The following is a 23,588-nucleotide window of genomic DNA, read 5'->3' on the forward strand; positions in this document are numbered from 1 at the left end:
AAAACAGGAGGAAATTGGATGTCCCTTAATCAGCTTCAGTATTGTCCAGACCAAGGTGTTCCATTTTGCTCCAGCATCACTGCATACTAACCTACCTTTCTTTCTTTGTATTTCTCTCCCCTTCTTTCCTCTCGATGGTATCTCGAGGGGCTTTTTCTCTCTCTTTCTTCCTCTTTCTCCGTAACCCGCTCCAATAAGTATGACACATTCATTTAGGAAACAGCAACTTAGATTGTGAGACTCAGAGAAAGAAAGTTAATAATAAGCCCAAAGGCTAGATGGAAAGGTGAAAAGATACAAAGTTGTCCCCTAAAGCTACAGAAAATTCTGACTGAGGAAGGGAAAGGTGGCAGAGGTCTGGGGTTAGGGGCAACTTGTCCAGGAGGGAAAGAAGTAGAGACATTAGCTCTGGAGAATTCTTCCATAAAAGGGACTTATCAGTGGCAAGCTGATTCTCACATGCAGCTCCTACCTGTGATTCAGATTGCAATGTCCCCTCCTGGGAAAGACCTTCCCTGACTGCCCAGCACAAAGTGGCCACCAGGTCCTTCTCTATCACATTATCCCATTATACCTCTCTACATGGCACTCATTAGCTGGCATTTTTCTTCTTTATTTTTTTCTGCCTCTCTCGATCTCCTATCCTCACCCTCTTCCCCACCAAAAGCTCCCTGAAGGGCGGTGATTTGGTTCCATGTGCTATCTGCTTCTTGCTTTTAGAATATAAGCTCTAAGACTGCAGGGACTTGGCTGGTTTTGTTAACATCTATATTGGTTCAAAGTGCCTTTACACATAGTAGGGGCATTCAACACTTCAGTGAATACTTGTTGAATAAGAATCATAGAAAGATGGGCTTCTCTGGTGGCGTAGTGGTTAAGAATCCGCCTGCCAATGCAGGGAACATGGGTTTGAGCCCTGGTCCGGGAAGATCCCACGTGCTGTGGAGCAACTAAGTCCGTGCACCACAACTACTGAGTCTGTGCTCTAGAGCCCACAAGCCACAACTACTGAGCCCGCGTGCCACAACTACTGAAGCCCATGCGCCTAGAGCCCATGCTCTGCAAAAAGAGCAGCCACGATGATGAGGTGCACCACAACAAAGAGTAGCCCGGGCTCACAGCAACTAGAGAAAGCCCACGCACAGCAGCGAAGACCCAATGCAGCCAAAAATAAATAAATAAAATAAATAACTTTATTTAAAAAAAAAGAATCATAGAAAGAAAACCCTTTGCCGTTTACCAAGGTTGCATTGTGATGAAGCAGTTGAAATTTTCTCTGAGTTGGGGCAATAGCAAGCATACTGCTTTGTTTATAGGTATAGCCTCAAATTTTAGTCCATTGGGACCAACAAGGGCCAATGGCATGGATGGAACTAGAAGTGTCTCCTCCATTCTTAACGTGATGTGGGTGTGAGAAGGACACTATAGGAAGAGAAAGCAGCCCCCTTTCTGCTCCAGGGGGACAAGAAGATGTTCTAAAGGAAGCACTGACCACATTGAAAGCACACACAGAAGATCAAATAATGCTGCAATCCTATAAGCCTGACAAAAGCTTTTTTGATGTGTGGCAGGTTACAGTTATACTGAAATACACTATGAAAATATTTTTCACTTGTTAACAGATGTCTTCAGCAGATTGGTAAACATCAAAGATTCATCTTGGTCTTTTGTTATTTCTATCTCAAATACTACCCGCCTCTTTGCTTCATTGTATTCTCCCATTGGGTAAGGAATAACACAAAGGCATATGATCATTTACAAGTCAAGATATTTAATATTAGCATTTCATTAGTGATTTGAAATATACACCTTTCAGAATATGTGAAGTACAACAAATATATACATATTTTAGGGTAAACAGAATAGAATTTCACAGCAGGAGATATATTTTTTACATCAATAGTATGTTCATTTTGGAGCACAATGGCTTTAGTAAATGATATAAAATAAAGAGGACCATCAAGGCAAAAAAAGAGATGAATTGTGATAAATTATTTATATGTTGAACATTAAACAGTCTTCATAGATAGGGTGACCAAATGATTTATCATCCAAAGGGATGCTTCTGAGAGGGAAAAGGCACGCTGGCCATAATTAACACTGGGACAACAGACAAAAACCAGGACAAACCAGGATGTGTGGTCATCCTCCTCATGGGGACATTTTTTTTTTTTTTTGCAGTACGCGGGCCTCTCACTGTTGTGGCCTCTCCTGTTGCGGAGCACAGGCTCCGGACGCGCAGGCTCAGCGGCCATGGCTTACGGGCCCAGTGGCTCCGTGGCATGTGGGATCTTCCCGCATCCCCTGCATTGGCAGGCGGACTCTCAACCACTACGCCACCAGGGAAGCCCCATGGGGACATTTAATGACAACAAAACTGCTTTTGTGGTTTTTCTTTTTTTCAAAAGCCAAAACAAAACAAAATAGCTTGCTCATGTGCTAACAACTGGTCCGTTTTTGATTAACTGCTTTGTTTGCTAAAATAAAACTATTTAATCTGAATATAAATTATTGCTGACAACTGTTAGAAGAAGAAGAGAAATTCAATGGGTAATCTATTCAATTTTCAAATTGTTCTGATCATTAGAAAAAAGTCCCCCTGATGTAAAAATTAATCATAATAGAGATGTCTGCTGGGTACCATTTCTCAATTAAAATATGCATTTTATATTTTTAAGATCACCTACTTCCAATATTGACCTGGTTGGCAGATAGAGTTCATCTCCAGTCCCAGCCCTTATTGACTGTGGCCATGAGGAGCACTGTGTTGCGAGGATTCTGAGGCCACCTTAGGGCTCAGCAGAAAGGCACGTGGTGATGAGTTGGTGATGTTTACAGGAGACATAGGATATGGGGCAGTGACAGGTGTGGCAAGTATTGCCATCCTAGATTTGGAAAAATACCTGGTTTAACAATAATTTTGTGACAGATATCTAATACAAAAGAAATAATTACACCTTGTTGATCTTCTACCTCAATAAATCTACTACAGTGTAATTAATACACCAACTACACCACAGGAGAACAATGCCATCACTCTGAACTGGAATGAAGACAGCTATCTCATGATTTCCACACATCACTGTTTTACAACTCTCTCAGTCCAAAATCAAAATAAGGAAGATCAAATTCTTAACATCTGAATAGAAAGTCGTAGGGCAAAAACCCAACACAGTAAACATGCAATTAATTGTTCCTCTGTTTCCATCCCTTACCTATTTTGTTGTCTGTGGGCTGTATTTTTATCTACTCGAGAGAACACTAAGTAATAAAATGAATTTTATTACTTGTAATAAAATTTGTAATTTTTAAAATTACAAAAAATAAAACTTGTAATTACTTTATTACTTGTAAATTTTCCTCTTGTAAGCGAATACTAATATCTCAATTTCAAAGAACGATTTTCAGCATTTATTTCACTACCACATATTTTGTATTATTTATCCTTCATACAAAAGAGAGATCTGTTTTGTGCCTTGTAATGAGGAAAATTCAAAAAGATATAGTTGATACATCTTCTAAAATATAGGAGGCATCCCTAATATTGTTGCTGCTTTTGTGGCCATGAATTATGTTCTATCTTTAGATCTTAATTCTCCAATTAAAAAAAAATAGGGCAGAATTAAATTTGTGTTGAGGGAGAGAGCCATCTTCAAATTGCAAGGCAGCTTTGGACTACACAGCTCTACTTTTCTAAGAGTGAAATCCTATTGAAGTGGCTTTCCAAAATATTTTGTGGAAAATAAGAATTTATAGATGGTAACACCTCGTTCATGCTCCCCAAACAGGTCACGAATTCATCAGGCAGCAGGGTCTGTTCTGGAATAGTTTCATTTGGTGATGCATTTTCCAAAAGCATGGTGGTTTCCCCTTCTACAGGGTTTTGCATGTCTGGAGGGCTGCATTCTCCTTGATTTAAAATGAGGCTTAATTCTTCAAGAAATAGTGTGTTGCTTAGCGAATTCATACTTGAGACAGAGAAAGAAAAATTAGGATATTTTTTAAACCTGGCATTCTTTCCCAGGTTTAAACAATCAGCTGGTGGCTCCAGAGTTGAGGAAGCTGTTTCATCATTATTGCTGAGATGGTTTCCCCCAGTGAGAAAATTTGAAATCTGGGGTTTATATCCAGTGTTGAGATCAGGAATATATACAATTGTAGTGTTGGTGAGTAGTGACTTCTGCAGGCTGTCGTTTGTCTCCACGGATCCTGTGTTCTTTTCCCTTTTGTAGTCCATAGGTTTTTCTTCTGGGAGAAAGATTTCTATCTCTGTAATCACTGGATCAACATATAGGACCTGTTCTCTGGAATTACTATTCATAAATTCACTTTTTTCCTAGAAAGAAAAGACATTTTTTTTTTTTACAAAAGAATTTTAAAGGAACCAACTGGATAATTAAGGACTGGAGTTTTGCTTTCCCTCAACTTTCCTTTCCCCCTCATTTTTCTTCATATTGTTTCGCTTCCCATATGATTTCCTCCTTTTGTCTTTTGTTAACCCTGCTCCATTCCAAATGTTTGTTAAATTCTCCCAGGAGGAGACTGAAGGAAGGGAGTAATAAAAATAGTCCATGCTGTAAGCACATGCCTTTATTTAGAAATTTTAAAGAGAAAGAAGCCTCTTTCATATTAACTTGCAAATTCTTTCAGGGCCTTTTAAAATTTTGGACTATTTCTTAATATTATAGTTCCTTTCTACAAGAAAATACTTTGTTGCTTAAATAAAAGAAAGTTGGCGGTGGGGGATAGTGCATGGAGAATCCTATTTTGCTTCCATTTGAGAATAAAGTTGTAGTAAATGCTTTGTGCTGTGGTTCTAAAGGCGTGCAGCTAGCTGCTCACAAGTCAGACATGTCTGTGGTGATCAGTCAGGAGGGTGGGTGAAGAAAGTTTTTCTTTGTATAAAAGCCTGATGACTCTTCTGGTAAGAAAAGGACTCGAAGCCTTCCAGCTGATGGCTGGCTTCCCAGGGCAAATAACTCCCATCCAACACAATTACAAAATTATAGCCACTTGCTATGGACTGAATGTTTGAGTCCCTCCAAAATTCATGTGTTGAAGCCCAAACCCCCAATGTGATGGTATTAGGAGGTGGGGCCTTTGGGAGGTAGTTAGGTCATGGGGGTGGAGCCTTCATGGATAGGATTAGCGTTCTCATAAGAAAAGACACGAGAGAGCTAACCTCTCTGTCTGCTATGTGAGGACACAACCAGAAAGCAGCCATCTGCAAGAGAGCTGTCACCAGGAACCAGATCTGCTGGTGTCTTGATCTTGGACCTCCCAGCCTCCAGTACTGTAGGAAATAGATGTTTGTCATTTAAGCCACCCAGTCTATGGTATTCTGTTGGAGCAGCCTGAACTGACTAGAACACTACCCCTTAGTCTTTGGGCAGAAAACAAAACCTCATCTGAAGGAAACCCTAAGGTTCATTTCTAATTCCAGGAGCCCAGAATGGGAAGGAAGTTTGACAAAGACAAAGACCTTGAATAAAGCAGCATGAAGGGTCGTTCAAATTTTCATCAGCTCTGCCTCCCCAAGGCATTTGCCAGGTTTGGGTTGGGAAGGGCAGACATGTAGTCGTGGGTCAGATGAATTCAAAGGAACTAGAGTTGCTACAGTAAACTGAGAGGAAGGCGGTGTTTTCCCCTCTTCAGGCTGGCAGCTGAGTGGAGAAGTGGATGGGAGTCAGACCATAGTGAAGGACATAGAAGAGCAACAGGGACTATTCCAGTGTGAGGACAGTAAAGGAAGAGGAGGATCTGATCACAACGAGGGCAGGGACAATGCTCTGAATCACAGAGTGTCCCCAGTTCCCTAGGATAACTAGTGGGGGAGCAAGACAGAACGACTAAGTGGAATGTATATCAAGACCACAGTATTTATTAGTTGTAGTTTGGTGACTATGTACTTGTCCTTCAGTCAGCTGTTAACTATGTGCTTTATTCTATATGTGGGTTCAGTTATTCCAGACCACCCATCCACTGTGTAAGCAACATTACCTCCTTCAAAATCAACCACGTCCACACCCTTTCTCTCCTTCAAGGATCCAGAGGCAAGGATCCCTCCTCTTGCTCCAGGTGAGACTTTCCTCCACATCCCTTCATAGTCGTACTTGATCAGTCCCCTCCCTCCCCCGCCCCCCCCATACTAGTCCTCTCAAGCCCATTCAATTTAGTACAAACACGCTTCTGAGTCCATACTGCTCTGGAGCTACTGTTAATACATTCGTCGCATCAGTATTGAGAGTATTTGATCATGTGTCAGCATAGCCCCTTTCTTACTTCCCTTCTAGACTACACTCCTCAAAAGATGTCTCCACTCTCAGTCCCCTTCCATTCACTTCTAACTGAACCCCTGGACCGGGACCACCAGTGACCTGCTCCTTGTCACATTCCACAGATGCATTCCACTTCTTATGTTACAGACCCTCTACAAAGTCAGCACCAAGGACCCTTGCTTCTCGACACTTGGCCCACAACTCACGATGCTTATTTCTCTACCTTCCCATTCTGCCTCTTTCCTAGGACCATTCCTATTCCAATGGACACGCCCTCACTGACTCCTCACTGGCTTTAGCAATAGTTTTCAACCCCTTAACAGTGTGCTCAGCATGGCTGTGTAGTGGAATCACTTGGGAAGCTTTGGAAAATGCTGAGGCCTGGGTCTCCCCCTGCCCTCCCTCCCCCAAAGACCCTGGGTTGTGGCCTGGGAATCAGGATTCTAGCATGCAACCAAGGCTGAGAACTGTTGCCTTAGGGACTCACCTGGGGCTAGGGAAGGAGTTGGTTAACGGGCTCACTAGATCTCCAGAAAGAGCCACTTTTTCTTGTTTTACAAATACTTGTCTTCCTCACATCATTTGAACAAAGGGTTCCTAGGCTAAAAATAACTTTTTTTCAAGTTTGAAAACTATTGATTGGCAGAATGAAGTCTGAGTTCCATAATAAGGTCTCCTGTGATCTGATCCCACTCTGCATTCCCACATTATTCCAGTCACTCCTCACATCAAGTGTTTCCACAAAGCAACACCCAACATGCTCTTCTCACCTCTGTGCCTTTGCTCATGTAGCCTATTTTGAATGTCTTCCGTTTCTCCTGAGCAACTCCTTCCTGTCTTTTAATATGTTTCCTCTATACTCTCATCATGTTTTGTCTCATCTCTGTTACTGTACTACGTCACTGCATTGCAATGCTTGAATGATGTGTCTGTCCCATCAACTGAGTTTTGAACCCCTTGACAGCCAGGCTGGAGAGCCAGAAAGTGTAGGAGCACACATAGCAGATTACTTCCCCTCTTCCATAATCAGCAGCAGCTCCTCCATAACTGGCAAAGTCCCCTACAGCCTCAGGGTCTTCCTGGGGCACTCTTCTATTCTTTGCTAAACTGGATACCTGGCCCACCCCTGGTGATGCCATTTGCCATAGTCCCCTCACATTCATCTTCTCGAATTCCACTGGGTCTCAGGAGCAAAGTGGTGTCCTCCCTGGGCTCCACCTGCTTCTCCAGTCTCATGTAAAACAGAAGCCCCTTTGTGTCTCTGAGGCTCGATCTATTGAGATTTTCTTCTCTCTTCCTTTTGTCCCTGAAGACACCTTCCAATTGCTTGGCCACCAAGTAAGTGGCTCTGGCACCTGGCTTACAATCTTCCATTCACTCTTCTCTTTTGAATGGCATTGCTTCTCTCTTTCATCTCTCTTTTCTTCCCTTAGTCCATTCTCTCATCTCTCTTAAGTATGATTTGAAATATGTATAATTTTATCTCTACATAAGCCATACAGTTGTGCAAATATGCACACATATTTCTTTATTTGAATGGAAATTCTACTCTAATTATTGGACTGCACTCTTGGTTTCAGCTGCCATTTAGTTTGTATTTGATGGTGTTTGGTTACCTGTAGCATTTTCACAACATTGCTATTTTCTATATTAGGAATATCTTCATAAAGCCACTTCGGTATTAGCAATAAGATTCTTCTTTTAATTCTAAAAAACAAAAAATGACTAAGAATAAGCATCTTACTTGAGGATTGGTGCAGGCAATCATCTAGGAGATTAGGAAATCAACTAGAATGGAATGCATAATTAAAACCAAACTTTCCGATGCAGAAATTAAGATTTCCATCTCTTACTTTAAAAAGTTATGTGGAAAGTTGATTCAATATCTTTTCAGATTTTCCTCTTCTCTCTATTGCTCTGCCTGTCTCTAATAAGCCGGAACATTACAAAACACTCACACTAGATTCAAGATAAATGGGAGAACCACCCAGGAAGTGAAACTATACACATGTTAAATATGGCAAACCATTATAAGCGGAGATGTCAGTGTGGAAAAGTTTGTAAAACCTAAGGGATATTTTGTAAAACTTTCCAAGGGGACCATAACCACAGAGAAATATTAAAGAAGAGAATGTCATATAATAAAACGATAATATTTGAGCTCCTCTAATTGTAATGATTCTAAATAGGGTTGAGATGATAGTGGTGGCCCCAGACTTTCCTTATGTAGTTGGAGCAGGAGTCCTGGGAAGTTGGCTTGCAGTTGTGTGGCATGGTGAGGACACCAGTTTTTACTTAGGCTGTGTGCTTATTACGGATCTCTGGGATCGGGTGGTGGAAGGAAGAGTGAGAAGCTGTGAATACCTCACTTTTCCTCCTAAGCTACCCCTTGGCACTGCCACTGTGTTGAAAGCACTTTCTGCATTTACGTAAAAATTGATTTGAGCAAAAAGGTTGTCCCGGGAGCTTCGAAGAGACTACACTGATCTCTGGCACATTATTATGTGTTAACAATGCAGCACAACAGATCAGACTCTTATATCTGTTTATGCAGCTTCTCTAAGAACTTTTGCTAAGTATCAACCAAATTAGCTGCATGGACTTTGCTTGCCCAATTTGACCTTGAACTGTAGGGTAAAAAATAATTTCTTTACACATATTTATACAATGTTTTATGGTTCAGTTTTTTAAATAATTCACACTCCCTATGTATACCTAAAATTAGACCAAATTAGTAAGTTCATGCTACTGAAGAAAAGTTTTTATACAGCATACTGATACAGTGAGAAAAATATATATGTGTGTGTGTATATATATATATAGATAGATAGATAGATAGATAGATACCACTCTTGTTTTCATTATATTTAAAATTGTTTTGCTCTCCATTTTCCAGTTCTGTTTCTGAAATAAGCCTTTTATAAATAATGTCAAGTTATAGTAAAAACAGTATCTGCTCATATGTAAAATAGTAATATTGGAATTATCTCTAGTTTTATCTGTTTAAAAAGAATGCTTATTTAAATAATTAAATTAGCAAAGAATTGTTTTATTTTCTTATTTATCGTTACCAGTAGGAAGTTAATTTTTAGTTCGTAACAAACTTAATGTTATTTAAAATTTTACACTCTCTAGGACATCTTTGGATAATAACACAAATATTAATATGATTATGCACTACAAGTTGGAACATTAAGATATTTCAAAGGGTTTTATAATCAAGTATGTTTTAAAACAACCTGAAATAAAGTTCCATATTAGTTTTCTCACCTCACAAGGGTACCAGGGATATATTTATTAATGTGTAATTTAAAAGCTTAGGTTTTGAGGAAAAAGCCTATGTAAATTTAAAAAATATATCACTAGTGTACCTTATTCACAATAGCTTATTCTGAATCTCTCTACTGCATTTTGATTATAAATTTCAAAGAAAGAAGGATTATCTCATGAAGCAAGTTATGGCAAGAAATAGAAACTCAGTGCCAATTAGGCAAAGAACATTCACATGTGTTAAATCTGTGCGTCACTGGACGAACTGGGGGACTGCCACATCAAACAACTTTATTAACCAATTAGAAATACTCAGTGCATCTGGTAAAATTTAGGGTGTCAAAGGCCTTGCTTCCCTCAAAGTCTCATTTTAAAATAATTAGGCATTGATCTTTATTATACTAATACCATATTGGAAAAAAATGACTGAAGGAGGCCAAGGGGAACGGGCATTGGGGCTGGATGCTAAAACACTAACACGATTGGTATCAAAGTGATGAATTCACACATTGCCACACTTCTCTTCACATTGATTCAGGGGATTTGCTTGGGTAGAACTTGAGGTAGGTTACGACGTAAACTACTGTGAAGAATTCAGGCACTGTAGACAGACTTGAGGGCACAATGAGAAGGCTGCGTAAGGAAAGACAGAACATGGGCTGAGATGTCAGCTGTTCCTGGCTTAGTGTTTGGTGACCTTGGGCTGAGCACTTAACCTCTCTAAGCCTCGTGTAAGTCATCTGTAAAATAGGCCACTGAGCTTTTCTGGCAGGATCTTGCAAGGATTAAATGAATGACATTTGTAAATAGTTTGGCATGGGTGGGTACTCATTGAACAGTTTCTTTTGTCTTTCAAGAAAAATGTTGATGAATTTTTCTAGTAAATCATAGAATTGACTACATTTTGATGGTATCAATATATGTCTAAATGAGAAAACAAATTCTACAAAAACTTACCCAGTTCTGAGCGATCTGTTCAATATCCCAATCAAAGAAAGAATTGATAAAATAACGGCAAAGAAGACCATTCCTACTAGAAGCCCAATGTCTTGTTGCCTATTGTCTGAGAGGAAAGAAAAATAATTTTAGGTATAATTTCCATCTATGTGACGCCAGAATCATTGTTCTTCTACTCTGCTCCAAGTGAAGGTCATTGATCTCAAAGGAAATAGGAAGGGGAAATAAAATTAACCTTTACCTTGGGCTGTAAAGTGACTGCCCTTCCAAACTGCACAATACCTTTTGTTTGAGGGAATTGGGCTGCATATATCTGATGTCAGTGAATTGAGTCTCTGGCAAACGTGGTCAGCATTAGACATTTTTCTGAGCTTGTGCTTGCATATTTTATATAAAAAAAGTTTAGTGATAAACATCACTTGGTTTGTTCGGCACGAGTGAGAATTCCCAATTGCTTGCGACAGAGTCTAAAGCTGGCCACAATCACAAATGAGTTGTGTTTTTTTTTTTAACCTTTTGTACAAGACAGAAGTTATGTACAACTTGTCACCATTCTTCGAAATTTATTGTTCATGATTTTTTTCCTGCTAAAAAAGAACCTTCACTCTACTTAGAACAATATTTGTTATGAGAGAAATCCAAATTGCCATATATCTTACACTGACATTTTATTTTAAAAACAGTGCTTTTTTTGAATTTTGAAGTGGAATTAATCACCTGTAATCTTTAAATAATTATTATATTCAGCATGTGTTACCTACCAGGCTCATCCTATTTTCTCCCTAGTACATGAAAAACCCTATTTTCTATTTTCAAATGTAAACTTTAATTTGGACATGACTTGTCATGCTGGAGTTGGTTCTGAGCCATGCTGGGTATTGGCCCCTTCCATCCTCCTTCCTCCCCAGCTTTGGCAGACGTTTATCGGATACTTACCATGTGTCAGACACTGAATTGGCCCTGCCCTAGTTATTCCCCAGCTGCACCTAACATGCACTTGGGGGTCTCCATGCTGTCCAGCCCCTCTCCTAAAGCCACTGGTGGGCCAGGGCCAGTGTGGCTTACTTTGCTCCAAAGTCCCAGTGGGGTATGGAATTAAGTGTTTTCCTAGGACTACAATACTATTGCTAAGGATTTCAAGCAACTAATGGGAGGTACTGGCTTCCACATATCCTTGTGCATTAGTCCTGGAGGAGAATGAGGAATTCCCAAGTTAACATGGGGCCAGGTAAAGGGGTTTGAGGAGTAGAGCAGAGTCACCAAGAGAATAACCTGAGATACCTGGGTTCGAACTAGATGCTGCTGCTTATCAGCTCCGTAACATCAGAGCATAATAATGAACTTGCTGAAGCTCAAGTTTCCTCTTCTGTAAAATAATACCTATCTCACAGAGCAGCCATGGGTTCCTAGCCTCCACAATTCCCACAGAAATATCAAGGTGCAGGTCTGTGCAGGCATTTGTAATTAGGGATCTGTGCTGAACCTAAGCACTTGGCCCGTAATTGATTCACGTAACACAAGTTCAGAGTACCCTTACATTGCTTCATTTCCTTTATAACACTTGCTGCCACCTTCCTTTTCTTTTTTTTGTTTGTGGTTTCCCCCACCCAACCCTGTCTATCTGGAATGGAAGCTCCACGAAGACAGAGCCTTTGTTCATCTTTTTCACTGCTGATTCCCCAGTACTCAGAATAGTGCCTGGCACATAAAATATGTGCCTGGCAACATAGAATATTTTTTGAATAAATAAACAGAAGTCCAAAGAATGTCAATATCACCTGCCAAAGTTTTTATACTATTCTTGCCAGATTTCTATGCAAGGAGATAAATGCTCTACAACCTGATCTAATATCTTTTTTATGCCTGAAACATTTAGATATGCTTATCAATGGAAAATACAAAGTCATACTAACAAATAAAATGGGAGCTGGTTTATATAAGAGAAGGAGCACAGACTTCAGGATTTGAAAATTGTATTTGAATTTTAGTCCAAACAAGTTCCTCAACCTCTCTGAGCTCCAGTTTTCCCATCTGTAAAATAGATACATAGCACTTACCTCAACAGGTTGCTTTGAAGATTGATGACGATTTTGAAGATTGAAAAAGGTGATGTATATGAAATTCCTAGCACATGGTAGACACTCACATAATGGTATTTTTTAGGAAGAATTTTTGAGGTCTTGAGCCCCAGCAGCAATTGAACTGAACGTGTATCTAACCCAGAGCAAAGCTGGCAAAATCTACCTAAACCGCTCCTTACATTCAATTTTAAGCAGATTCTTGTTTGATTATTTTCCTATGGAAAGCATGTGGCATATCTTACTGTCAAGAAACGTATGCCTGACACATGATTTTTCAGTCTGGAGCATTCAGATGGATGATTAGTAAAGACTACTCAACAAACCTAAGCAGTATTTTCTTACCAGAAGTAAGGTGTCCTTCAAAGATGGAAGCAATTAGAAGCCCAGAATTCTGAGTATCATGTTGAAATGATTTCACTGTGACCTGGGGAACTTAAACAAAAAGAAAATAGTGTCAGCTTTTTATTTTTTGCACTCAGGTTACCCAATTTCCTAAGAGAGTTTCTTCACTTGTTTGGAGATGATTAAAGCAAACCAGTAACTTTAATAGGCTGGAAAGATGGAGTAAAAGCAAAAACCTGTGTGTGTGTGTGTGTGTGTGTGTGTGTGTGTGTGTGTGTGTGTGTGTGTGTGTGTGTGTGTGTGTGTGTGTGTGTGTGTGTGTGTGTGTATGTCTTCTTTTTATTAAATTGGGTAAATCCTAAAGGAGGAAACATTCAAAGGACAATAAAAACTACCTAGGGTTTGTAAGACTTGAAGGTGTGTCCACTAATTTCATGAGGCTTCTAGGCAACAAATTCCAAGGAGCTTTATTTCATTCACCGAGCCAGAAAAAAACACACAACTGGTCTCTACTTGATTCCTTCCAATAGATGATGCAATAAAGTTTAGGTTTCCTTAAGAGCCTCCAAGATGTGTCACTTTTGCCTTTGCACAGTCTTAGAGATGCTGTTTGTGAACAGCCTCTTGACTTCATATAAGAAGCCCAGTTTTGATTAGCAGACACTTTGAGGTTATAACATAAGGGTGGAATGCCATTAATGACTTCCCTCTGCTCCTTCCCCACGGGCAAGGATCCTGGCCAGCCCTGTCTACCCGTAAAGCCTGTCAGAACACTGCTAATGAAATCTTCTGACCAGGGTGGGGTCAGCTGCCTTGGTAGCTAACTTGTTTTCAGCCTGAACTCAGAAGAGTCCTGGATGGGCTTCCCTGGTGGCTCAGTGGTTAAGAATCCGCCTGTCAATGCAGGGGACACGGGTTTGAGCCCTGGTCGGGGAAGATCCCACATGCCGCGGAGCAACTAAGCCCGTGTGCCACAACTACTGAAGCCTGTGCTCTAGAGCCTGGGAGCCACAACTACTGAGCCCTCGTGCCACAACTACTGAAGGCCGTGCGCCTAGAGCCCATGCTCTGCAACAAGAGAAGCCACCGAATGAGAAGCCCGCACACCTCACCTCAATGGAGACCCAATGCAGCCAAAAATATAATAATGATAATAATAAAATAAAATAAATAAATTTATAAAAGAGAAAAAAAGAGTCCTGGAGTTTCCTTACCCACCTCCTCCCTCCTGATAATTAAAAGCTGCCAGAGGTGACTTCAAGGACACAATTCTCCCAGCTGACAGAAGATATTCCTGAAAATGGTTCTAAGCTCTGGATCTCCAAGAGGGCCTCAAGCCCTATTTATTCAGTCATTCTGATTTCAGTGTTCAAATTCTTCTATTAAAAGAATCACTTTGGGGGCCAGGAAGAAATCACAACTTGAGGTGTCCTTAACTGCTACGGAGATATCATAGGCTTGTATAACAAGCTATGCGGCCAGGGCAACTCTCTTTGAGAAAAATATCACAGAGTTCCGATAAAAAGATTCCTATGGGTCTTTGGAAATGTTTTAAAAAGGCTGATCTGGGTGCAAACACAGGCTCGATTGAAGAGTAGTTTTCTAAGAACAATGGGTAGGGAATTTTAGAAGATGAAAACATCAGAAAAGCCAAAAGTTCTTTCCTGTGTTTTTATTCTCACTTCTCCACAGCAAGAGGGAAGTGTTTCACTGTGGATTGTGACAAATCAGAAGCTCTTTCTGGCTCCTCAGTGCTTCACTACGTCTCTTTTTTCCCTAAGTATGTGGTTCCATCCCCAGTGGTCAACAGCCAGGTTTATTCATCTAAATTAGTATTTTACAGGCTTATGTTCATTCTCAGGGAGCCCAAGCAGGAGTCTGCATCTACATTAGTTTACAATTTTAAGAAAAATATTACATTAAAATGTAACACAACTTTCAATTTTGCAAAATCATGGGTTTATAGCATATGTTGCTGGATTATTTTTGTTTTCACTTTTATTATTTTAAAGTTAGCATTTTTATTTAAAAATATATATGGTGCTGTTGGCTTTTAATACAGGTTAATATAATTCTGTTGTATAAACTACAGGTGGTTATTTGGCATGAAACATCCGTTATTAATTTGCATCACATAAAAATAATTTTCATATCTGACTAGGGCTTTATTAGCCCTAGTAGAGAATAAACATAATCTTCCTTTAGAGTCTTTTTGTTATCATAGTTTCAAATCAACCAGGTGTATTAATTTAAATTAGATTAAATTAAAGTCAGTTAAAAGAGATGCTTAATTGTAAGAGGGTAATTTCACAAAGAATCAGATATCTGAAGTAAGACAATTTATAAACAAAACTGTCAGAGAAGAAATCAAGCCAATGACAAATTTTTTTTATTAATGTTTATTGGAGTATAGTTGCCTTACAATGTTGTGTTAGTTTCTGCTATACAGCAAAGTGAATCAGTTATACGTATATACACTGTACCTATATCCACTCTTTTTAGATTTCCTCGCCATTTAGGTCACCATAGATCATTGAGTAGAGTTCCCTGTGCTATACAGTAGGTTCTCATTAGTTACCTGTTTTATACATGGTAGTGTATATATGTCAATGACAAAATTTTTAAGCGAAGGACTGAAATGAAGCCATATAGACTATTATCTTCATGACATACTGCCACCAAGTGGCTAGGTCATTTCTTCTTAAATCATACTTAATATTTTTCATTATAAAAGCAGTAACTATAATAGGAAAAAATAATTTTAATAAGAAAAATAAAAGAGAGAGGGAAAAAACCTCTAATACATCCCCTTAATCCACCTGCCATGACTGAAAAACATTGTTTATATCAACTCTAACATCAGTGTATTGCCTAAAATGCTAGAAAAAAATCTCATGGTATTTTTGTTATTTATTTAATATCTGCAGTGTTATGTCTGTAAAGAGACAGTTCTGTCCCTGCAGCGGAATATTAAATTATGCTTTATTACTCTCACAGCATATATTTGAGTATACTCAGAAACCCCAAATCATCTCTAATTTGGTAAGAATTTTTATATAACTTATACACACTGACATTGGACACTAGAGTTAGTCTTAACAGAAGGCAGTATGTTTATAGGGAGTTTAGAATGGTTTTAAAAAAAGATGCAGTTTCTTGTTCTTGGACAAAACTAGAAGCATAACTACATTCTTTGGCCTACCCAATACCAGCTTAATTTAATCAAATCCACTCAAAAGGAATTAGTTTTAGCAATAATGTATTCCATCTGTTTCTTAGGGATAATGTCAAATCAGCCTCCTCAGCCTTTCTCTCTACGTCTACCATGGGGCAAAGTGTGTTTTGTTATTCTTTTAAAGTGATGATTTATCGAGTACTGATTATGTTCCAGATACTGTACTAGACTTTACATGCTTTCTCTCATTTAATTCTTACAACGACCCAATCAGGTAGATAGTACTATTGTCCTCATTTTATGGATGAGGAAACAAAGGCATAAAAAGGATAAATGACTTGTCCAAAGTCACCTAGGTAGAGGTCCAAGAGTGAAAATTCCTCCCTGGTTCTGGCATGTAATTTGTGCTGGTCACTGGCTCCATTAATTAATAATCTCACTTTAGTAGCAGGATGGCTCCAGATGGGGCAGCTGAGTCAGCCTTGCAAGCAGTGCTCCCATGCTGAGACTTAGCCATTGCTCCCTGGGTGCTGGCCAGTGTGTTAGAGCTGCCTGGCCTTGTAGGGCTCGGAACCCACCACAATGGACGATGGTTGGGCTAACCCATTGAGCACTGATTCTCAGACTCTTCCAGCCTAGAGTTATCTTCTTCTGAACACCAACTATTTCCCTTTTATACAAGCAATACTTGCTAACTGTAGGATGCTTGAAAAGTATAGAAGAGTATGAAAAAGAAAATATAATTTTACATTTGTTCACAAACTAGAAACAATCATTTTTTTACATTTGTTAACAGTCTTTTGTGTATATCTGTACCCTAGTTGAGATCATGCTCTTTACTAAATGTTGTGTCTGCGATTTTTAAATTTAATATTATATCATGAACATTTTAAAATTTTTTTAAAAATTGTTCAAAATCATCATACTAATGACAATTTAATATTTCATGATGTTTGTACTGTGTTTATTCAATCATCCTCCATTAAAAAAGTATATAGCTTGGTGATTTCAAATAACCAGCTTTGGATTCAGATGAAACTCAGTTCAAATCCCGGCTCTACCACTTGGAGTTGCTTGGCCCTGGGCAAGTTGCTTAACTGCTTTGTGACTCAGTATCTTCATTTGTAAAATTGGGTAATAACAACGCTTCATTCATGAGGTTTGATGACATAGTTCATACAAAGCACTTAGTACCATGCCTTATACAAATTAAAAGCTTAATAAGCGTTAGCTATTGCTATGATTGGACTTTTAGATTGTTACCAAATTCTTACTTTTATAATTAGCTTTTAAATAAATATCATTGTACATAAGACTCCTTTCCATAGCTCTGCTTATTTCCTAAGGCTAGATTTCTATAAGTGGAATTACTGGGCCAAAGGGTATGGACATTTATAATGCTCCTTTGTTTATGTTTGTCCTTGCCAGTCTTGGTGTCAGAGCCACACTAATCAAGACCTGCTTCTTAGAGGTTTGACCAGAGCCGACACAGGGACCTTTCTAGATCTTTCTCTTTCAGAAGTTTCTAGATATTTAAGAAAGAGGAGCCATATTAAAGGTGCGTTTTTCAAGTTAGTGAAGGGTTTTTTTTCCATCTTGTTTTTCTTAAAACATAAAGATCTCCTTTTGATTTCTTTCTATTCTCCTTCTTCTAATAATCTCAGCTATTCACAGCATTTACATGCTATCTCCCTAGGCCAATTTAGCTCTGTGGTTGGAATTCAACATTATTGGGCCAAGGGTGAAGATTTGACCCCAGTCCATGTCAGATGGCAAAGCAAAAGACAGTGGCCAGACCTATCAAATAGGCACCAGAAGCCCAGGGCAGAGAAAACAATACATCAGAACAAACTCTTTATCACACCTCGAAAAACAAGTCAAACTATGAATCATTTCATGAGTTACCATGTTATCCTTGTATATTAATGATAGGAGGTCGTGCCTAGGCATATTCAAGGGACCGTCTTCATGCTTATATTCCTAGGCTGTAAGTACTTGGTACATAGTACCGAGTAAAGAAGGTAAGAAATATGTATATGGCAATCATATTGTTAAAGAGAAAGAATAAGAGAAGGAAAAGGTAAAAAGCAGCAGCCACCTAGACGTTTTCTTGAGTGACATGGACCACACAGAGGTGAGGGTCTGATGTCAAAGTGTAGCAAAATTCTATGTGCAAGGATAGGCAGCTTCCAAGTTTTACCCAGTGGTTAGGATTCTTCAGAGGTGCAACCTTGTTGTCAAGCCAGCGTGTTCCTGTTCCTGAGTCTGAACAGTCTAGTGGACATTTGCCATGTTTCAGTTGCCCAGCACCAGGACTTACTCTGTGGGCATCCTAGGGTAGGTAGGAGGCCAGTAGGGCTTCCCACTGTGGTAGCCTCAATGGAGCAGAGGCCCCCTCTCCCCACAGCTAGCAAGTAGCTGCAAGCAGATGACCTGAGCCTAGCTCATCAGATGCCCTCCTCCCCACCTCGCACAGGACACATAGCTCCAGGAAATCGCTTAGAATCCAATATGGGTGCAGCAGCTATATCCAGGGTCTGGTAGCAGCAGCACCAGTGGAGTGTCCAGGGCACAGGGCAGGCAGTGGCAGTAACCACAGTGCCAGCTGCAGAGTTCTCACCAGATTCTTCCTAGGCTGCGATTTTGGCTGTGGTTCTAGTTCCTGCAGCCCTTGGATCCTGCCCGTGATCATTTTGCCAGCCTTTCTACTACTTTCCAGCTATCTTTCCCATAATTCTCTTTCTGCTTAAGAGAACCAGATTTTATTTCTTTTGCTTGCACCTGTCACAGTGAAAACTTGTGTAGTTGGTAAAAATTGCAGTTGTTGGTAGTGGGTGGTTAGGTGAGGAGACATGGTAGGACAATAATGACCCCACAAAGATGACCATGCTCTAATCCCTGGAATTTGTGTATAGATTACCTTATATGGCAAAAGGGATTTGAGATGGAGAGATTATCCTAAATTACAGGGACGAAATTTCAAGGGTCTTTATAAGAAGGAGGCAGGGGGGTCAGAGTCAGAGAAAGAGATTGGCAGATGCTATACTTCTGGCTTTGAAGATGAAAGATGAGGCTACAAGCCAAGAAATGCAGGCAGCCTCTAGAGTCTGGAAAGCGCACTGAAACTCTCTCCTAGAGCTTTCGGAAGGAACACAGTCCTGCCGATTCCTTAGTTTTGGCCCAGTGATATTTATTTTGGATTTCTCACCTCCATAACTACTAGATAATACCTTTGTATTGTTTTAAGTTACTGAATTTATGGTAACATTTTACAGAAGCAATAGGAAACTAATACAGGAGATTATTACTTCCTCATGAAAAAGCATAATCTTTATTCTCTATTACCGGATTACAAACCTCAGAGAAATTGTGAAACTCTTATGAATTGCTTTTTATTCTACAAAACCCTGGTGGTTTATTAGGGACAGGACCCAAAGATTAAATAAATCCAGATGAAGGGTCTAAAATGATTAGTATTTCAAGGAATATTGTGTATATGTTTAACCCAGTTTAGTAACCACAAATCTACAAATTTATAATCCATCTCAATATGAATGAATCAGAAATCTCTAGTTACAAATAACAGCATTTTTGCAAGAGTACTTTCTGTGTGCCACTTCTAATTTGCATTATATTTAATACCACCTATATTTGGTTCCATTGATATAACATTTGTTTTAGTGGCTAAAAAGCCACTAAAAGTCCTGGAAAATTAATGAGAATCTTTGAGTCACTGGTAATGCAACAACAAACAGTATTTTGTGAGAACAAAGTACGATGTGGTTTAATATCTTGCTTATACTTGCCTTCCTCTGGAGAATTGTCAAAAAAAAAAAAAAGAATATGATTTCTCTGGGAAACTTTTCTACTGCAAGTTGCAATTCAAGCAAGTTAATTAGTCACTATGAAATGTGACTGCCCTTCCCTCAGGCTTCTGACTTGTCTTTAAAGGGATTAGAGAAGCCTCTGCCTTTTCTTCATTACAAAGGGATCTGTATTACAATGCAGAATTGAAAAAAAAAAAAACATTCCTGCCTGGAAGACCTCTCCTCACATTGGTAGTAGGGAATTCATGTTCACATTTTCAGTGTTGGTTTTTTATGCTGACAAACCATCTTTTCCCCTTTGGGGCTCTTTCTGTACTGCTTAAAGACCCCAGAAATTTTTACAGCGACTATCCAGGTTGGTGGTCTAGAAGCTGCCATTTCAGCAGCCCCTGGAGGTTTTCAGAGCCTCTGCTGAAACCTCACACCCAGAGGCAGGGGAGGGTGTAGGCAGAGGGGGTAATGTGGGATGTGATGGTTTACTGGAGCCTAGGTCCTGCATCCCGTGCTTCTTGGGATCCTGGGCTGCCAAGAGACTTGGGGTGCCCAGTGACTGAGAAGGCGGTGGGCAGGAGGAAAAGGAATAGAGAGGGAACAGGACAGTACTAGAGAGAGTGGCCTGAGACTCTCATGTGCCCACCCTTTTCTGGCCCCCAGAGCCACTCTTACCAAGGCAATGGCTTGGGCACTCTGTTCTCCTCCTTTCTGTCCACATTTCCTACCCACACCCTTCATGACACTTCTCCTTCTTAAAGGGTGTGTCCAACTTCCAGAACACTGGTTTTTACACTTCGCTGCATAAGTATCACTTGACTAGAGGCTGAGGCGTCTGTATTTTAAACTAGTACCAAGCATTTCTAATGTAGATGGTCCACAGACCCTGCTCTGAGAAGCATTGCTTTCAGGACATTTTCCTGAGCCAGGGCCAGCTGGAAAAACACACTATGCATTTCCCTGTGGTGCCTTGTCTTGGGCAAGGTCCCCTTTCCCGTGTATACTTTGTCCTCATCTCAGACTGCACTATCCTATCCCAAGGTTTCCATTGTTTCATTCTTATCACTTTAACCCAAACGTGCTTCCACATCTTGTATTCATTGCCAAAGTAGAAATAGTTGATAGCATCTTACAGTTCCCTCTTCTCTCATTCATTTGCATTTCATAACAAGCATTACATTAAATGAAGTTATGTTGGCATATTAGCTAATGTGTAGAGGAGAATATGGTTAGGTGGCCCAGGGAAGGTTGACCTGGGACCCTCCTAGGTCTCTTAGGAAGGAGACCAGTAGAGCTACAGGATGAGTGCTGGAATCCTACAGCCTGAGCTATGCCCTGGCCCTACCATTTACCAGCTCTATAATGTTCAGGCAACTGCTTAACCTCCCTGAGCCTCATCTCTTCATCTGCACAGTTGGAATAACAGTTTTATAGGGCTGCAGTGATGAGTAAAATCCTTATCGCAGTGCCCAGCACACGATAAGCATCCAGTAAATGTTAGCTATATTATTTATTATTCTGAAGTCACCTGGATTCAGTCACCGAATTAGCCTCTTGTTATTATACCAGTGTAGAAAAATCTAGAGAAATTTCTCCTATGTGATTATTAAAGCCCAAGAGGAAGTAATCAACTAAGGTTGATTTTTTTTTTTTCTTTTTTAGTACAGGAGTCCCCCTTTATCCAACGTTTTGCTTTCCTTGGGTTGTTACCTTGGTCAGCTGGGCCCCAAAATATTTAATGGAAAATTCCAGAAATAAACAATTCTTAAGTTTTAAATTGCATACCATTCTGAGTAGTGTGATGAAATCTCACGTTGTCTAGCTCTGTCCCACCCCAGATGGGAATCATCCACGGATCTGGCCTGTTAGTCACTTAGTAGCTATCTTGGTTATCAGAACACCGTCTTGGTTATCATGGTGCTTGTGTTCAAGTGACCCATATTTTACGTAATAATGGGCCAAAGTACAAGTGCAGTGATGCTGGCAACTTGGATATGCCAAAGAGAAGCCATAAAGTGCTTCCTTTAAGTGAAAAGATGCAAGTTCTCAACTTATTAAGGAAGGAAAAATAATCCTATGCTGAGGTTGCTAACTTGTACAGTAAGAATGAATCTTCTATCCTTGAAATTGTGAAGAGGGAAAAAGAAATTTGTGCTAGTTTTGCTGTCATACCTGAAACTGTAAAAGTTACAGCTATAGAGTGTGATAAGTGCTTAGTTAAGATGCAAAAGGCATTAAATTTCCACAAGATATTTTGAAAGAGACTACGTTCACATAACTTTTACTATAGTATATTGTTATAATTGTTCTATTTTATTACTAGCTATTGTTGTTAATCTCTTGCTGTGCCTAATTTAGAAATTAAACTTTATCATAAGTGTGTATGTACTGGAAAAAAAACATAACGTATATAACGTTCAATACTATCCGTGGTTTCAGGCATCCACTGGGGGGGTTGGAATATGTCTCCCAACTGTTAAGGGGGGACTACTGTGTAAGGCTTTGTTTTCCATTGAAGTCTAAATACTCTAAGGAAGGAAAAGATAATACGTCATTTAATCCTTATTATAATTGAGTTCCTTTGGTTTCTTTTGGAGACCAGGTTTTTAAAGACCAAGGAAAGGCGCTGTCCAGAGGGAAAGTGGTACAGAAGAATGCTAGGGGCCTGCAGGAAAAGCCGTACCTACTTCATGATTTGTCCTGCTGTGCCATCTGGGCATAATTTTGGAAACACATTGTTTCAGGATGAATCAGTTTAGTGATACACATATGAGAATTTTAGAGAACAAAACCAGGAAATTCCTGCATGGAGGGTGAAGTATTGCCTGGGCTGTGTTTCTTCATAAATAAATAAACCTTAATGACTGGGAAAGTTTAGCCAAAAAAACCCCATTATTAAACAAGTTGGTTATGAAACAATTCAAACTTCAGTTGTGAGGTTTGATTCTTACTGCTTGATTTCTATATTTATAATGTTATATACTTTTTATTATACTTTTGTATTGACTGTCTTCTCTAGAATTAAGGGATCTTTGTCTCCTTTGCTCACTGAGGTTCTGCAAGTACCTAGCAAGTGTCTGGTGCATGGTAGAGGATACATGAATACTTCATGAACAACTTAAATGAATTACTGTCTTTTCATGGATACCTTTTTAAAAAGAAATTGATATTAAAGATTTACTGAAAAGCAGTTTGGCAACTTGCATCAAACATCTTAAAATGTGCTTAACTTTTGATCCAAAAAGACCTAAAGACGTAAGGAGAGTTCATATACAAAGCTATTCAAAGAAGTTTATTGATAACGGAAAAAATGCAATAACCTAGATATTGTTTAAATAGAGAAATGATTAAATTATACTACATCCATAAACTGGAATGCACCCATTAATAGGTTTTTAAATTCAACAAAGTAGATTAAGTAAGAAAATCAGGATATAAAACAGTACATATACCACAGCATCAACCATTTAAAAATATGTGCATAGGAAAAAACTAGTATTAAATCCATTAAAATGTAAACAACACTTATTTCTAGGTTGCATATTACAACAGACTTACATTGCTTTTACAAATAGATAAAAATAGATAAATTTTTGAAAAGATTTAATACTAGCACTTTCCCTAACACACTTTCCCTGTTTCTTCTTTAATGTGTCTTAGACAGGAA

The 23,588-nt window shown here is 39.3% G+C and overlaps 1 protein-coding gene across 1 annotated transcript in view; it reads right to left on the reverse strand.

Moving 5' to 3' along the window:
* Positions 1-3,361: 3,361 nt before the first annotated feature.
* Positions 3,362-23,588, reverse strand: part of IL23R (interleukin 23 receptor) — a 54,243-nt gene continuing 34,016 nt past the window's right edge. Inside the window, exons 8-11 of the mRNA XM_004280764.3 lie at positions 12,929-13,018; positions 10,506-10,611; positions 7,895-7,985; positions 3,362-4,336 (exon numbers count right to left, since the gene is read on the reverse strand). Of these exons, the coding sequence (XP_004280812.1) occupies positions 3,686-4,336; positions 7,895-7,985; positions 10,506-10,611; positions 12,929-13,018 (938 nt within the window). The 3' untranslated portion in view covers positions 3,362-3,685. The remainder of the gene's footprint in view (positions 4,337-7,894; positions 7,986-10,505; positions 10,612-12,928; positions 13,019-23,588) is intronic.

This window comes from Orcinus orca, chromosome 1 (genome assembly GCF_937001465.1).
Source record: "Orcinus orca chromosome 1, mOrcOrc1.1, whole genome shotgun sequence".
Lineage (NCBI taxonomy): Eukaryota > Metazoa > Chordata > Mammalia > Artiodactyla > Delphinidae > Orcinus > Orcinus orca.